The following is a 17,110-nucleotide window of genomic DNA, read 5'->3' on the forward strand; positions in this document are numbered from 1 at the left end:
TCACCACAGGCACCATCGCGCCCGTCTCTCAAGCCATCGTGTCCAGCACCACCACTGCTATTGCCACCATCACCATCACCGCCACCATTCTCATCGCCATCATTGTCGCTGCTGTCATTGTCGCTGCTGCTGTGCGTGGGGACGAGACCAAACTGCGCGCGGCGGCGCGGGTGTGGGCAGTCCATACCAACTTCCTCTCCATACATGTCGGACACAGCATCGTCACGGTCACTACCACTGCTCCCATCATCACGAGGATAACTGCCATCAACAGCACCGTCCTCGTCGCCATCGTCATTGTCACTGTCGCCAACGTTGTCGCGCCGCGTCGTGCTGTGGGCGGCGTGATCCCTGTCATCATCGCCATCAGCCAGGCCCTGCCCGTCACCCCACGCGTGTGCACTCATTCTGTCGGGAGCAGAGAGGTTGTACGTGCGCGAGAGGGAGACTCTTGCTTGCCGTGCCGTCTGCCGCATCTTGTTTGCACGTGCAACGAACGTGGGAGACACGCCACGGTCAACCAACGCCTGGCCCTCCGCTGCTTCAAACCGGGTGCCATTGCCAACGCTGTCGTGGCCATCATCTTCATCATCACCATCACCAAAAAAGTCATCATCCACGTCACTGTCGTCAGGGTGGAAGTCGGCACTGTTGAACGTAAACGCGAGGTCAGGTCCAATCTCATCATCACCATCATCATCATCATCATCATCATTGTCAGCATCATCTGGGTGTGTGTGCGTGAATTTGTCTTCGCCCGCCGCCTGTGCCAGCAGTCGCTCCTGTGCAATTTGCATCTGCGACGGACTCATGGACATGTCACGCATGTGTTCTGACAGAAACATTATTCGTGTGTGCATATATATATATATATATATGTGTGTGTGTGTGTGTGCGTGTGTGTGTGTGGGGGGGGGGGAGTTGATGTGAGGAAAAGCAGGGTGTCTCAAAGCCGGTGGCAGAACGGAATTTCCCACATGTACAGAGCAGCACGCGCACCTACATCGATGTACCTCACAAATACACGCCAAACACACACACACACACACGCACACACACACGCATACACACGCACACACACGCATACACACACAAGTTCGCATACGCCTCACCTTCCACCCATTCAGGGAGTTTGTGGTCGTTTGTGCCAATGGGTCCGAGGACGAGGCGCGAGTCAATCTCCATTGCATCTGGCACCTGGCTACTGCGACGCCGCGAGCGGGACGGCACACCCGGCAGCTTGTTATACTTGGAGAACTGCTCCGAGGTCGCAATGTTGAGCGTTTCATTGTCTGTATGCGTGTGTTTGTGTGTGCATGTTCAAGTGTGTGTTACGTGACATGATGTGACATGCATGAGTGTTTGGGCTTGCACTCACTAAAACGAGTACAACTGAGGGCACACACACAAACACACACGCACGCACACACGCACGATCAGCTGTGCGGGGCATGTGGCATTGCAGTCGCTTTCGACAACACACCATCCACATCGTCGCCCGTGTCCACGTAGAGAACTGCGTCGGAGAGCGGGCGCAGGGACGAGCGCCGGCGGCGTGACGGTGCCGGTGGTGGCGGCGCAGCAGGGCCGGGCTCCTGCAGCAGTTTCGACAGGCCGTCAATGGATTTGGAGAGCTCCAACAACGACCTACACAGAGACGAGCAAGGGTGCGCGTGAGTTGGAAGGGGGGAAGGAGTGTATGAGAGGAGACAAAGAGTCGGTTGCACAGCACATGGATGACGTGACGATGGACAAGATTATCCAGCACGAAACGGGGAGTGGATTCTTGAGGTTCCCCTCACACACACACACACACACACACACACACACACACACACACACACACACACACACACACACACACACACATAGACACAGAGACACACACACAACACAACACAACACAACACAACACAGCACAGCACAACACAACACAACACAACACAACACAACACAACACAACACACTTTGTTGGAGGGGCGGGCACGCCGCTGGAGCGCCTTCGCAGGAGTGGCGAGGAAGGAGATGTCAGTTTGGAAAGGTTCTGCATGCTGTATGCAAACCGCTTGCCGCCGTCGAGGGCGCCGAATTCTGAGCTATCGTGAGGGCTGTGGTCGTCGGGGTGACGGCGGTACGTACTGCTGCTGTTGCTGTTGCCGCTGCTGTTGTGAATGCCGCCCTGTGTGGAGCGCATGAGCTCGATGGTCAAATCGGACGACTTGTTGCGACGGTGGCCGGACCGCCTGCGAGCAGCGCCAGGTGCAGGGTGGAAGAACGATGCGGGCTTGGGGCACGTCGCTGCTTGTGTTGAGGGGAAGAGGCTTGAGTTTCGACGGCTTGTTGAGCGCGATGCGGAGCTCTCGTCCGAGAAGCCAGCAGCGGAGAGGTCTTCAACACAACAAGTTGGCCAGGGCATACACGTGTGTGTGTGTGTGTTGATGGGGGGGGGGTTGATAATTGGTGGTGGTGGTGGTGGTGGTATGGTGGGTGGAGACAACGGCGAGGTAAGTCAAAGTTGCGGTCAGGGCAGAAGAATGTGAGCGAGAAGGAAAGCAGATGATGGGGGGAAGGGAGATGGCAACATGGGATGGGGGGCGGAAAGGTTGCAATGCGGGAGAAAGCACAACCATACCACAGCCACACCAGACAAAACAACAACGCCCCACCAACCATCAACCACTAACACGAATCCATAAGCAATACGTACAACCTGACACACCCACCCAAGCATCTCATGACAACAAACTGTTGGCTCGAACATCATCATCATCATCAACCCAACCCGCTAACCACCACCCGCAAGTGCCACCACCACCATCATCAACACCACCACCATGAATCACGTCCGCAATGGACTGATGCCTACACCATCAGTTCCAAGCCCGTGCCAAACGCATGGGTGCAAAGGACAGCGCAAGCACACAGCACGAGACAAGGCGTGCGCCCACCATCCGACAACAATAGCCCTTCCCCCAACCGTCAAAATCAAAACGCACCGACAGAAGCCCGCACACGCGGCATGGCTTGGGATTGCCTTCTTGAGCGGCTGTGGGAGGGTGATGCAGCCTCATCTGTGCTGCTGCGTATTCTCTCATCGCCCATTGTTGGTGTAGCTGGTGCTGCTGTTTCGGGGTGCTGCTGCTCTTGCACACACATCCACGCGCGCGTGTGCGCTCACCAGGAACGGGCAGCCTACTTGACTGGTTGGATAATATGCGGGTTGGTGATGGATGGCTTGTGGTTGGCGAAATGTGTTTGTGTGTGCGTGTGGGTGTGAGCGTGTGAGTGTGAGTGTGAGTGTGAGTGTGAGTGTGAGTGGCTGGGGAGGCTGGTCGGTTCTGTGGGTTGCCCTTGTGTGTGGGTGCGCACGTCAACTTTCGTGCCAGCTTCACGTCAGCGCGGGGTGGGTGGCCACCAACTATGCAAGCAAAGCACAGTTTCGCTGCCCGTGACGTGAATCAAATTTTCACACACACACACACAAAACACAAACAAGAAAAAAGCAACGAACGCAACAAACAAACGTTGCCAAGCAAGTGAGCTTTTGGCTGCTTGCGAATGTGGCACCGCCAGGCACACCAGACTGACGGAGGTTTGGGGTCGTTTATTTTGCTAGAGCAAGAGGTATTGTTCACGTCACGAAGATGGGTTGATGATGACATGTCATCATCATAATGTCATTGGCATTCTCACATTGGGGTTGGTCTCACACTGTCATCACATCGCACATCACACATTTCCTTCTGTCACTACTCACACCCATTGATGGCTGCGTGCCAAGGGAGGGGCGCTCAATGAAGAACTGGTACTGCTGCGATCACCAGTGGGAGCACCACCACCGCTGCTGCTGCTGCTGCTGCTGCTGCTGCTGGCCAGCGTGCCGGTGCCACCGTCACTGCTCGCCACAGTCCATGTCATGCCATCACCCGAGGGGCGAAAGGTGGAAGGCAGCAGGACACCCCATATGGATCTGCCACCGTCAATGCCCAAGAACAAACGCCACCGCTGCCCAATCGTGTGCCGCTGCTGTGGTGCAGAATACACCTGCAGACACGCGCGCGCGCACGTGTGTGTTTGGTATGTGTGTGTATGTGTGTATGTGTGTGAGTGTGAGTGTGTGAGTGTGAGTGAGTGCGGGTGTGTGAGTGTGAGTGTGAGCGTGTGAGTGTGAGTGTGAGTGTGTGTGGTAAGCCTGACACATTAGGTGTACGAGTGAAAATTTGTGGAGGAACAGGTACGGGAGGAGAGAGGAGAAGGAGGTTTGGCTCACGTGCAGGGCAAGCCGGTGTGCACGCAACACGAAACACACACACACACACACACACAATTGCACACGCACACACACACACACACACACACACAACTGCACACGCACACGCACGCGCACACACACAACTGCACACACAGACACATACCGGCCTGTCCTTCTTTGCTTGGTCTGGTTTGAACGTGGCATAGTACTCGATGGTCGTTTCGCCGCGCGAGACGAGATACACGTGCCTGCAAGTGGGGCATGGGCGACGACAAACGAAGTGAAGACACATGTGGGTGAGGGAGTATGTGAGCGTGAAGGAGAGGCACAGAGAAAGAGGGGCAAACTCAGGGACAAGCAGCTACCTCTCCTCCTCCCACGCACAAACACACACACACACACACACACACACACACACACACAAACACACACGCACACACACACACAGCTTGATCCTACCAGAAGAGCAGCAATCCGAGTGCAATCCCAACAGCGACGGTGAGGACAAATGCGAACGTCACAACGGGGCCGAGGTACTGGGCAGCAGGAGGAGATGCGCAGTTGGAATTCACACAATGCGAGACGAAATCATGAGCAAAGAAGCATGGCATGACATCCATCAGCAACTGCAACAAGCACACACGCACACATACATATTCTCACACAAAAGTACACACACACGCACACACACACACACACAGACGTACACAATAACACGTCAACAACACCACAACTCACGCCAGCGAGGAGAAGGCGGCGGATCTCAATCTTGTCGGCGTTTGTTAGCGTGTCGTAGTGGAACCGCCAGCGGTAGCGAAGGAGAAACAGGGGCGCACACACCGCGCCCACATACACGCACCCGACCCACAGGTAGGCCATGAAGAGGAAGAAGTACCGGTGGTTGCGAAACCCAATGCAGTTGTGGACCCAAGGGCAGTGATGGTCCATTTTCAACACACAGCTGTTCATGTGCAGGTGATGAGCAAACAAGCGGGGGGGGGGAGGGGCTGTATGAGGCACGGGCAACTTTCATTGGGTGGGGCGTGTAGCAGGCGCAACTTGACAAACACACACACACACACACACACACACACACACACACACACACACACACACACACACACGCACACACACACACACACACACGCACACACACACACACACGCAGGCAGGCAGGCAGGCGTCTGCGTACCGCTTGCACACGCTGCAGTGATGCGTTCTGACTGGCTTGACACTGTCACCTGCAAAGCAGCATTGTGACAAGGAGTGTGACGCAACACTGGGCGCTAACGCACGCACAGAGAGAGAGACAGAGAGCAACGCAGCCACAAGTGCACTCACACTCACACTCGCACACACACACACACACAGCAGCAGCAGCAGCCACACGCACACATGCGCGCGCACATTTCTTGCAAAAGGATTCGCCCGGCTGCAGCATGATGTCGTTGAGTCTCATCTGCAGAACCCAAAAGCACATGGCATAGTGGCGATGATAAGACGGCAACTGCGTACCAACACACAGAGGAAGAGGGGAGGAGAAAGACAGAGAGTAGGCACAGAGACAGAGCGGTAGACGTCGAGGTTTTAGACTCACACACACACACACACACACACACTCACTCACTCACTCACTCACACACATACACAGGCACAAAGGCGCACACAAAGTGGTACCTTGGGTGGGTAGCCTGGGCTGGTGATGGTAACCATGAGGTAGTTGAAGATGATGTTGATGAGAAGCCAGTGGGTGAACACGACATGTGCGGCAAACCCAAGTGAGGACGTCTCCTGTTGTATGTACGGCGCCAGCACCTGCGCACGCAGCCAGACGTCATTTGAGTGAAAGGCATCATCTGCACATGCGTGCAGGTTGTGCGTGGCAGAGATGGACTAACAACTTGGCAGTGGAAAGCACGATGATCGATGCACACGACGATCGTGAGTGTGCTCACCTTGTACCATGCAATCACGATGCTGCCGATGAGCACCCACGCCAGTGGAACGAATACCTGCAGAGTAGTTGGGAGGAGAGGGGGAAGAAAGACGGCATTAGGAGGCGAGAGAGTGTGTGAGTGAGTGAGTGTGTGTGAGTGAGAGAGAGTGTGTGCGTGTGGGGGGGGGGTGAGTGTGGTTGAGTGCGGGTGTGAGTGCGTGACATGGAGAGACTCTGTCAATGTGGAAGCATGCAAGGTGGAGAGGTAAGGAGCCAAGGGAGAGAAAGAGGGCAAGGACACATGTGCGCGCGTGCATACACGAGGACACAAACGCACACACACGCATGCATTCATACACACACACACACACACACACACACACATACAAGCGCATGCATGCACATACTTACCCATCCCAGCATGTACATGAGGTTGTCTGCTACCCAGATGAATGTGTGGACGAGGAATCGAACACACGTGACCATGCCATGGCGAGTACGCGACGAGCAACACGGTCGACAGTTGTGCTCCACCTCCGCCGCCATGAACGCATCCAACGCCTTCAAATCCTCAACAGGCAACGGCTCCATCGCCCTTTTGCTTGGCTTGAAGTTGTGGTCTCGTTGATAAAAGCAAATCGTCTCCGTTAAACATCACCAGCGCTCATGGTCCAATGGCTAGGATCCAACCCTCCCACGGTTGGGGTCCGGGTTCGATTCCCGGTGAGCGTACGGTTTTTTTCTTTTCGACGGCGGTGGCACAGCTGCGTGTGTGTAAGCCACACAAGGAAGGAAGCAAGGCCATGGTACTCCCTCACACACGCGCGAAGGGGCCCGAGCCACCTCTTTTTCTGTCTGTCTCTCGTCGCCCAAGTTCAAGAGTTCACGCCACTGCTGCGCTCCGTTGTTTGGTGGTCGATCTAATCGATGCCCAGATGATGGATGATACATTATTATTGGTCATTGGTGTACTGCAAAATGTTGTAACCACTGTAACCTGTGCCCAGCGCGAGCAGTCAACAATGTAGCTCCCCCCCCTCTCTCTCTCTCTCTCTCTCTCTCTCTCTCTCTCTCTCTCTCTCTCTCTCTCTCTCTCTCCACACACACACACACACACACACACACACACACACACACACACACACACACACACGCACGCAAGCACACACGCAAGCACACACACCACCAGACCACCACTATTCACACAAGCAATTGCAAGCCGCCATCCGCTCATCATCAAAAGCAACACAACAACATGCATCGCGCGCGGTGTGTCAAAAACAAAGAGACAAAGCAACGCTCCCACTCGGTACATAGCTCATGCCCAATCCCCCTTCCTTCCACTTACTCCGTCCATCCCGTCTACTTGACGGAATTCTTGCCAAACACAGCCTCTACAAACTCGCGCGATTCCCGCCGTGAGAGGTCGCTGGCCTGGCTCGCGTTCTCCACGACTAGCTCCTCGCGCTCGCTGGTTGGGCTGCGGGACGCAATGGATGAAGGGAACTCTTCTACTTGCGTTGATGCCATAGACGACGGAATCTCGTTCATCTCCTGCACACTGATGAGGGACTGCGCAACATTGCAACATTGCAGCATTTCAGAGCACAAACGAAACATACACAGTCGTGGTGTGAGTGACCCGAGGAAATCATCAGCCTGTGCTTGTGGCAGTCGTCGACACATGGCTGATGACCACGACCCTTGATACAAGCACTGATTGCACACACACACACACATTGCACACACACACACACATTGCACACACACATTGCACACACACACACACACACACAAAGCAACAGCAACAGCAACAACAACAGCAACAACGTTAAACAACAGCAGCGCCAGCAGTATACCGAAGTGTGGGGCATGGTGCCGTTGCGTCCCGAGCGCCAGTTGAGCTCCTGTGTCGTCTTCATGGACGACGGCAACTTCTTGGATGCGCGCGTCATGTGGCTGTGGAACTGCTCGCGCTTGCCTCTCACCGTGGCTTGCACCGTCTTGTCCCGCACGCAGTGGAACACAAAGATGAACAAGCCCTACAACGGCCATGCCACCACGAAGCCGACAAACAACACCCATGAGTGCGTGGGTTGTGACAAAGAACCTCCAAGTGACACTTGACGTGCACACAGCACAAACACGCATGCAGATGGTGAAGGGAGCAGCAACAACCGCACACCCACACACCCACCCACACCCACACCCACACCCACCCACACCCACCCACACACACACACACACACACACACACACCCACCCACACACAAGCACCTGGAAAGCGTTGAGGATTGCAAACAGATACTGCGTCTCCAAACTCCCTGAGATGGCCACGACTCCAAAGACCCAAGTAATGCCCATGACGCAGAAGAAGCTGGCACTGACTTTGGCACTGTTGGGTATGGTGTTGTGTGTGGTGCGCTTTGTCATGAGCTTATGGACAGGCATCACAGCACGAACGCAAGCATGCCACAAGCCAAAATCACTCACGCTAAGCATGCACAAAAACACACACCCTCAAGGACACACAATCGCAGACGTACACAAATACACACACACACAACAAACAGATCGCTTGGCCACTCTGAACAATCACTTTGCCTCCCCATACAAGGAACAGAGGGAAATGTCACCTTCGAATGAGCATAGCACGCTTCCTGCTGTCGCTGTTGGTCATGCCGACGCCCAAGACCGATCGCAGAATCCGCACGAAGAAGACAATGTTGAGGAAAACGACAACCACCAGCGGAGCAATAAACGCCCAGATGGCGCCGCTGCTCCACTTGAGCCAGCACACGTCGTAGTTGACATACCTATGAAGAAGGTGGTGATGGTGGTGGTGGCGGTGGCGGTGGTGGTGGAAATGTTAGCTGAGCAGCTAGACACCATCTTTGCTAGCGGCAACATCACCACTGCGAAGGAGAGTCCCACACCACCCCTACCAGAACCAACACAATCACGCCTCCCTCTCACTCTCACTCTCACAAGAACGCACACACACACACACACACAACACCCCCACCATCACACCAGCGTCAACATCACAATCACCATCAACAGCAACACAGTGCACTTACTCATCTGCGCCAAGTGCGCCGCCGCTGCAGGCCACAATGAGGGCGGGTACACCGTAAGCGATGGCGGCGTAGCTGGCGTGCTTGGCCGCATCCGTCTTGCCGTTGTCAAAGACGACAACAAAGGTCTTGTAGAGGTGAATGCCCTCAATCAGCATCCAGGTGAACGAGGTGAGCAGGAAGTAGTGCAACGACGCCGCCACGGCTGTGCACTGCGATTTGCCCTGTCCGCCACCGGTTCCCAGCACCAGCAGTAGCAGTGCTGTCGACAGGTTGATGCAGAGGTGCATAGTGATAATGCGCCCAATGGTGCGCAGCTTGCGGTACCAGGCAAACACCGCAACGGTCAGCAGCATTGACGGAACAGACACCACCACGCCGCCAATCGTGATAATGTCCAGAGCGAGCTTGTTCGTGCTCGAAAGCGGTTTTGGCGACGTCAGTGTGGCAAAGTTGGTCAGATGCGTGCACTCGCACTCAACAACCGAGGGCGGCAGTCCCGTGGTGTTGGTGCGCGCACAGCCAGTGCCCTGCCATGACCCAGACGAGGTGTCGTCTCCATCAAACTGCCAAAACACGCACGCATCATCGTCGCCCTCTGCTGGTGCCTCGGTCTTGTTCACACGGAAACGAATCTGGTCACGGAGGGGTGGCACAGTGAAGATTGGCGGTGACGAGCAGGTGAGTGGTGGTTGTTAAGGATGGGATGCGCACACAAACGAATGGTAGAACAGCAGCAACAACAGCAGCAGCAGCAGCAGCAGCAACAACAACAACAACAACTTAAACAACAACGACTTAAACAACAACAACAACAACAACAATGACGACAACAACAACAACAACAACAACAACAACAACAACAACAACAACAACAACAACAACAACAACAACAACAACAGCACATCACGCCGGCCAACTCACTGTGCCGTTAAAGGGCTGGTGCGTGTCCGAGTCTGCCTGGGCCAGGATGACTTGAGAGGAGATGAACGGCAAGCCCTTGTCCCGCCGCTTCTGCTGCAACTCCGCCGTCTCCTCTTCGACCGTTTCCTCGCTCAGAAACAGGCGTGGCGACGCGTAGACAGCAAAGCTGAAGTACGACGTCGGCGTTGCAGGGGACAGTTCAAGGCGTGACTCTGTGCTGCCGCTGCCGCTGCCACTGGCAGTGCTGTCGTCATCGTCCCAGTAGCTGTCGGCGCTGTCCACGGTTGGTGGAAACACGACACGCGATTGGCTCGTGCCGTAGTTGAACGCAGCGACCTTCACATTCTGCTGCTCAATGATAAAAGATGAGTTGGCCGGCAGCGCGCGGGAAATGCTGCCCAGCGCCGTTGCAAACGCAGACGGTAGCGACGCAGACGAGCCGCTCTGTTGTCGCAACCACATGGCGGTGCACGGCAGTGCGTGAGAGAAGCACACATTCAGATGTTTGGCGCGTGGGTTGTGTGTGTATGTGTGTGTTTGAGTTAGGGAGCGAGACATGCAAAGGCTCAAGTTTGGGAAACATACACGCACAAGCACGCATGCGTCGCTCACTTCACTCATTTTCGCTCTTTATCGCACCTCAGCTCAAATTCACAAATACACACACACACACACACACACACACACACACGAACAAACGCAAACAAAGCGCAAACACAACATACAATGGCACTTACACTGGTGATGTTGGCTTCAGCAGATTTGAGGGCTGCACTCGGCGCAGCAAGCATGTTGCTGATTGTCGATGTCAGACTCGTGGTGATGTTCCTCACGCTCTCCTCGGAGAGCGACGCGTTCAGCACGCGGCTCACAGACCCAATCACGTTCACAACCGCCTTGACATCCTCAGCGCCCATAAACTCTGTTGTTGTCGTCTCCTGGCTCAGGCTCGTTGCCACCTGCGCAACGTTCGTCGGGCTCAACGCCTCCGTCGCCAGCTCCAACAGGCGGTCGTTCCTGCACGCGGTGCTGTTGACGGCTCCAAGCACATTCAGCTTCGTGCATGTGCGCGTCGCAACAAGCGGGCGGGAGGTTGATGGACACTGCACACTCGACACCGCGTTGCAGCCAACAACCGCGGGCCACGTCACCCCGTTAAGGACTTCGCTTGGGCAGCTGCACTTGGACTTCTTGGGCGCAGTGGTGGTCGTCGGCACGGGCGTGGTGGTCGTGGTGGCAACAGCGGCAACGCTGCTGCTTGGAGGTCCGCTGCCTATTGCCGTGTGTGCCTTCACCTGCACAGTGTACGCGTACCCCGCACGCAGGTTCGCCAGCGTGTACGATGGTGAAGTGGAGTGATGCGCAGCACCAACGCACTTGCCGCTCACACACGCGTCAAATGCGGTCGTGCTGTCGCTGTCGTCGCACGGCAGCCCGTCGGGCTCGTCCACTGGGGTGCAGACGCCAAATAGGCAGGTGTTCTCGGCAGCGCATTCCAACTCGGCGCATTGCACGTTGTCACAGAGATCAAACGCATCTGCCGTCTGGTAAAACACCTCAATGTTGCTCAGGGAAATGTTGCTGTCGCCAGCAAGCCACGTGTTTGTGTATGCGCCCGTGGTGATGCTGAAAGAGTCCACGGTTGCTGTCCCTGTTTGGCAGTCTGCGCCCAGCACCAAATCGTCCCCTTTCAATGTGTGCAATGTTGAATGTGTTGTGCATGTGTGCGTTGCATGTATGTTTGTACGTGTGTATGTATGTGTGTGTGTGTTTGGTGAGGCAGGTGGAGATGGCACAGGGCACACATAGTGACTGTACCACATTATGCATTCTCACCTCAACTCAAACCGCAAGTGCTTGAGTGAGCACACAGACACACAGACGAACACACACACACACACACACAGAGGCACACCCTCATACTTATACATAAACACAAACACACATGCACACACGCAACACACGCTCGCCCTTTCTCCTTTGCCGCACCAAACGAAGGGCACAACGACGACTCCGTGCGAATTGCGGCGGTGCCTTCCTGCAACTGCGTGTCTGTTCGGTATGCGCTGCCGTTGACAATGGTGAAGAGAAACGCGTATGGATCAAGCTGGTACGTATCGCCACTCGCGCTCCACGACAGTGACGTGAACCCGCCAAACACGCGACCTGTCCTGGTGTGCCTGGCTACGACAAGCGTCACACCCTTGTCGTCACACTGCGCGTGGAATGTTGCAGCGCTGAATCCGTGAGCACTTCCAGAGTAGCAGCGGTGGAAATAGCGGTTTGGAAGCAGCGCCGAGAGCGCCTTGTTGTTACTGTCGTCCAGGATGGCAGAGCCGACAACGAGAGAAGGCGATCCAAATGCTGACGGAAAGTACACGTTGTCGCTCAGAATCGGGTAGCAGTGTACGGTGGTGCTGTTGCCGCTGCTCACGCAAATGTCCCGTCCTTGGAACGAGGTGGTGTAGATGGGGTGGGGCACGGTAAACTTGAGGTTGTCGTAAGCGCCCGAACTCAGGTCATACCTGGTAGCATAAGCAATGGCAGCGAAAGCAATAATGTGAGTATAGGTTGCACTTTGGTGCATGAGACTGTGGGATATCGGGTACAACCAAAACCACCAACAAGCATTCAGAGACGTATTCACGTAAACACACGCACACACACATGTATCTACAGACACAGCGAACACATGTGTCCACACACACACACACACACACACACACACACAAAACACACGACATACATGCACACAAAACACACGACATACATGCACACAAACAACCACACATGACACATACATGACACACACAGGCACCACGATCGCTTGCGCAACCGCACCTGTAGAATGTGTTGTCGAGAGCATCACCACGATAGAGCTTGCCGTTGATGGCCACAAGACCACCGAGAAGAAATCCAAATGCGTCTCCACCAGCACCACTCAGCTGTAGGGTTTGTTGCAGCGAGCCATCGACTGCGCTCAGGACGTACACGATGTCTCCAGCCACGCCCATGGCATACACGCTCGCGCCGTCAGCTGTGACGCCACCAACACCACTTGGCATCGCGTAGGACCACACAAGCTCGTGATCCGGCCACGTCGCCTTGAGAATCTGCGTGTTTGACGCAAGGTAGTAGGTCTCTGACGCAAAGTCGCTCCACAGCTGCACAACACAGCCCGCAAAGGCAACTGGCGTGAAGGATCCAAGAACATCCCCATGAACGTTCATGCGTTGTACGGTTGTTCCGCAGTACCCAGGATACCTGTGCAGTGTAGACGAGAATCGAAGAATAGAGGTGAGCAAACGGTAGGTGTGTGAGTGCGTGTGTGTGTGTGTGTGTGTGTGTGTGTGTGTGTGTGTGTGTGTGTGTGTGTGTGTGTGTGTGTGTGTGTGTGTGTGTGTGTGTGTGTGTGTGTGTGTGTGTGTGTGTGTGTGTGCTTGTGTGGGTCGCTTGAAAAAGCATGTACACGCCCGCTACGTGCACGGGTACGTGGTGTGAACGCTGGACGTGACATTGTCATGCACCCACCGCAGCCATCAGTTACAGTGCAAGACAACTCTTTACACACACACACACACACACACACACACACACACACACACACACACACACACACACACACACACACACACACCAGAATTCGTTTGCCCACGGGTTGAAGCCGCCGCCAACAACACTTGTCCGTGCTTGCAAGGTGTGAGTGGTGGAGGCATCCACGATGTCCAAGAGGTGCGGCGTTTCATCTGCTGTCCAGATGTTGTGCGAGATGACCTGCGGCGTGTGTTTGTTTTACACATGTGCGTGTTTGTGTGGTAATGCATACGCAGTGGATAAGTGGTGGTGGGAGTGGTGGTCACAATAAACACTTGCTGGTGAGATCCAACGACAGGTGCGTCCTGATCAACACGATGGTACAAGCACGCATAGTGCGCAAAGTACGACGCCTCAGGTCCCAGATTTCATGCTCATGCTCCTCAAAGGAGCACCAGCGTGGGTCTCAAACCAACAACGAAGAACTCTTCGCAAGCACACACACAGACACAGACGAATACACAGACGAACACACTCACCTGATAGCAGAAGATATTTGCGTCAAAGTCAGACGTGACACAAATGTCACGACCGGTAAACGACACGGAAGGGATGAGCGTGTTCACGTCTGTGCGCAGGATGAAGCCGTCAAACACGCCATCAGCGAGGTTGTATCGATACAGGGCTCTCCCCGACGCAAGATAGAGCTTGTCACGGACGACGGCGAGGAGACCCGAGTTGAGTTGGCTGTAGAAGGTTGCCACGTCGCTCACGATGCCGCCCGAGAGAAAGATAATTCCCAATACAAGCTTATCGGCCTTGCGCATCACAACAACTTGAGTGCTGTTGGCCTTCATGTAGTACACGTTGGTGTCGTCTGCTGCGATGCCGCGAACCGCAACGCCGCTTATCCTCCACGCCTCCTCCAACGATGGATACGGCCCTCGCCGCACGAATGCACCGGCATCGGGCTCAGCCGTGAAGAACTCAGCCGTGTCAAACTCACCCCACAGCTGTCGCGGCCACGACAGCGACGTGTTTGTCAGCGCAATCTCGCCCCTGTGTGCACCGTCACGCGCAAAGCGATGAATCTTGTCTGCCTTCAAGCCATCCAACAGCCAGAACTCGTTGAGGTGCGGCATGAATCCGCCCCCACCCATCGTGGAGAAGGGAGCAATGCTGGTCTGCCGCGCAACGGGCTGCTCGGTCACGTGCACGCCAACCCCCCTCCCAACACAAACACCGTCAATGCAACGGTCATGGATGGTGCTGCTGTCGCCGTCATCGCACGCCGCGTAGTTTGGCTTGTCCGTGTACATGCATTCGCCAAACGAGCAAGTGGGTGTCTCCTGACACGGTCCGGCGGGTGCGCAGGTGTTTGTCTCACAGCCATCGCCCACCACCGTCTCATGGATACTGTAGCCGATAATCTCGCCGTTGCTGCCTGGTGTTGATACGTCCATCTCGTTCCATGACAGCTCCATCGTGCTCGTGGACACGCTGTTGATTGTGAGACCGGTCGGTGCGGCGTCAGGAACGTCTTCGCGCGTGGTGCCCAACTTGGCTGCGGAGGAGATGCTGCGGGCGCCCTCCAACCCCACAGCATACACCCGCACCTTGTACGTCGTGGCGGGCTGCAGCGCCGTGATGACGTGTTCAAACACCTCCTCGTCACCACTGGTCTCCAACGCCCAAGTGACCTGCACCTGCGCACTCACAATTGGCCCAGACCCAGACACTGTTGGTGTTGCCGTGATGTCGAAGGCGCGGATGGGCGTGGCGCTGAACCACAGATCTGCTGGCACTGTCCACGACACAAGGAGGGCGTCGGAGGCTTGCGGGTATGTTGTTGGGTCCTCGGGTGGCAGTGCAACACCGACGGAGCGCGGCTGCCCGCTGGGGACGGTGAACGCTGGGTTAACCTGGATGGTGGCGTCTGGTCCCATGCCCAGTGTCGTATTGATAGCCACGGCGATGTTGTGGGAGACAAAAGGCACCGTCAGCGCGCTTGGCAGCGCGTAGTCGCTCGTATCAGTGTCCGCATTCAAAACCGCGACGTCGAAGGTTGCCTGGCCGTATGCCCAGGTGGTTGGCTGCGGTGCCAGCGGTTGCACGTGCACCACAAAGCCCGTGATGATGACGTTTTCTGGCAGCGTGCCCCAGGACAACAAGATGAAAGGTGACCCAGCGAGGTTTGTCCAACTGGCACCGAGGCCGGAAAGGGTCGGCTTAAGTCGTGTGCGTGTGTGTTTGCGTGTGAGTGCGTGTGCGTGTGAGTGAGTATGGGGAGGGACGTCATGTCACATCAGCGGGAGGATGAATCACCAAGAGACTGCTCTCCATGTCTTGGATATGGAAGCCAATCCAAGACCATGACACGTTCATCGAGAAAAGGCAGACTTTAACCGATTCAGCGTGAAGAACTAGAACAGGGAATGCACAACACATACCAGCTCAAGGACCCGCCGATTCCTGTCGTGAGCAGCATTGACGTGTGTTAAGCTGCACACGCAGGTCACAAACCAGGAGATGCAAAGAAACATCAACACACACAATTATTCGTGTGTCAGTCGCTGCTGTTGGACACATGTCGAGCGCGCAAACGAGCAACCAAACGAGGGGGAGCACAAAGGTACTGTACACCGCACACGCCTCATGAACCAGCAACAAGAGCGACTGGAACAACAATCATTCGGTGCAGAGCACCGAAACCGGGTCAAATCAGCAAGAACGAGAGGTAGACAGGAAGATAGGTCGGTAGGCTCTTGCCTTGACAAACCAATTGTACTTAGCAGCGAAGATCGCCAACATCTCACCTTTCTGGTGTTGAGGCTGCCGAATTGGCGGGAAGAACTCCAATTGAAGAAATCAGCATCAACACGACAGCAGCCAGCGTGCCCGCGCAAACACGGCGACACCTGTTCATCTTCCTTCTTCGTGCTTCCATGTGAGATGGTCACACGTTCACGCCGTGCCTCTTTGTGTCGTGTCTCGGTGCTGCTGCCACTGCGTCAAGTGGAGGACAGCTTGGGAGTGGAGGGGTTGTGTTGCCGGTGCAGCTGTGAGACAACGAGGAGGAGGAGGAGCAAAACACACAGCGCGTGCGTGTGCCTGTTAGTTGGCTTTGCTTTGTTGGTGTGTTTGTTGTTTGTTTGTTTCTCGTTTGTGCGTGTGTGGTATGTGAGGGTGGGGCGTGCAACCAACGTGAGGTGTTGGGTGGTGTCGTTTATTGAGGGGTATACGCGAAACTTTGCCGTATCATCAAGGAAATGCAAACTTCTGGCGTCATCGCGATTGTGCTCCTCCTTTTTACTCTGCATGCGTGCGTGCGTGTGTGTGTGTGTGTGTGTGTGTGTGTGTGTGTGTGTGTGTGTGTGTGTGTGTGTG

The 17,110-nt window shown here is 55.3% G+C and overlaps 3 protein-coding genes and 1 non-coding gene across 4 annotated transcripts in view; 1 reads left to right on the forward strand and 3 right to left on the reverse strand.

Annotated features, from left to right (window-relative positions):
* Nucleotides 1-3,309, reverse strand: part of PTSG_09374 (uncharacterized protein) — a 4,106-nt gene extending 797 nt beyond the window's left edge. The window contains exons 1-5 of the mRNA XM_004989573.1: nucleotides 2,997-3,309; nucleotides 1,968-2,388; nucleotides 1,484-1,647; nucleotides 1,113-1,292; nucleotides 1-832 (exon numbers count right to left, since the gene is read on the reverse strand). The exon at nucleotides 1-832 is cut by the window's left edge and continues 797 nt beyond it. Coding sequence (XP_004989630.1) covers nucleotides 1-832; nucleotides 1,113-1,292; nucleotides 1,484-1,647; nucleotides 1,968-2,388; nucleotides 2,997-3,156 — 1,757 coding nt within the window. The 5' untranslated portion in view covers nucleotides 3,157-3,309. The remainder of the gene's footprint in view (nucleotides 833-1,112; nucleotides 1,293-1,483; nucleotides 1,648-1,967; nucleotides 2,389-2,996) is intronic.
* A 283-nt stretch (nucleotides 3,310-3,592) lies between these two features.
* Nucleotides 3,593-6,812, reverse strand: PTSG_09375 (uncharacterized protein). Its single transcript, XM_004989574.1, has 9 exons — nucleotides 6,600-6,812; nucleotides 6,208-6,264; nucleotides 5,930-6,067; nucleotides 5,660-5,711; nucleotides 5,445-5,493; nucleotides 4,991-5,213; nucleotides 4,712-4,788; nucleotides 4,416-4,500; nucleotides 3,593-4,044 (listed from the first exon to the last, which is right to left on the reverse strand). The coding sequence occupies exons 1-9, from the start codon at nucleotides 6,777-6,779 to the stop codon at nucleotides 3,754-3,756; spliced, it is 1,152 nt and encodes a 383-aa protein (XP_004989631.1). The 5' UTR covers nucleotides 6,780-6,812; the 3' UTR covers nucleotides 3,593-3,753.
* A 36-nt stretch (nucleotides 6,813-6,848) lies between these two features.
* PTSG_20146 lies at nucleotides 6,849-6,920 on the forward strand. Its single transcript has one exon. It is a non-coding gene; the product is annotated as a tRNA-Gly (tRNA).
* A 340-nt stretch (nucleotides 6,921-7,260) lies between these two features.
* On the reverse strand, nucleotides 7,261-16,955 carry PTSG_09376 (uncharacterized protein). Its single transcript, XM_004989575.1, has 13 exons — nucleotides 16,540-16,955; nucleotides 16,174-16,225; nucleotides 14,263-15,951; nucleotides 13,827-13,963; nucleotides 13,031-13,453; nucleotides 12,179-12,714; nucleotides 10,927-11,876; nucleotides 10,190-10,633; nucleotides 9,269-9,900; nucleotides 8,825-9,004; nucleotides 8,466-8,583; nucleotides 8,048-8,230; nucleotides 7,261-7,760 (listed from the first exon to the last, which is right to left on the reverse strand). Exons 1-13 carry the CDS (start codon nucleotides 16,668-16,670, stop codon nucleotides 7,551-7,553), a joined length of 5,685 nt encoding a protein of 1,894 aa, XP_004989632.1. The 5' UTR covers nucleotides 16,671-16,955; the 3' UTR covers nucleotides 7,261-7,550.
* Between the last annotated feature and the right edge of the window lie 155 nt (nucleotides 16,956-17,110).

The sequence above is a fragment of the Salpingoeca rosetta genome (assembly GCF_000188695.1).
Source record: "Salpingoeca rosetta unplaced genomic scaffold supercont1.28, whole genome shotgun sequence".
In the NCBI taxonomy this organism is placed as follows: Eukaryota; class Choanoflagellata; order Craspedida; family Salpingoecidae; genus Salpingoeca; species Salpingoeca rosetta.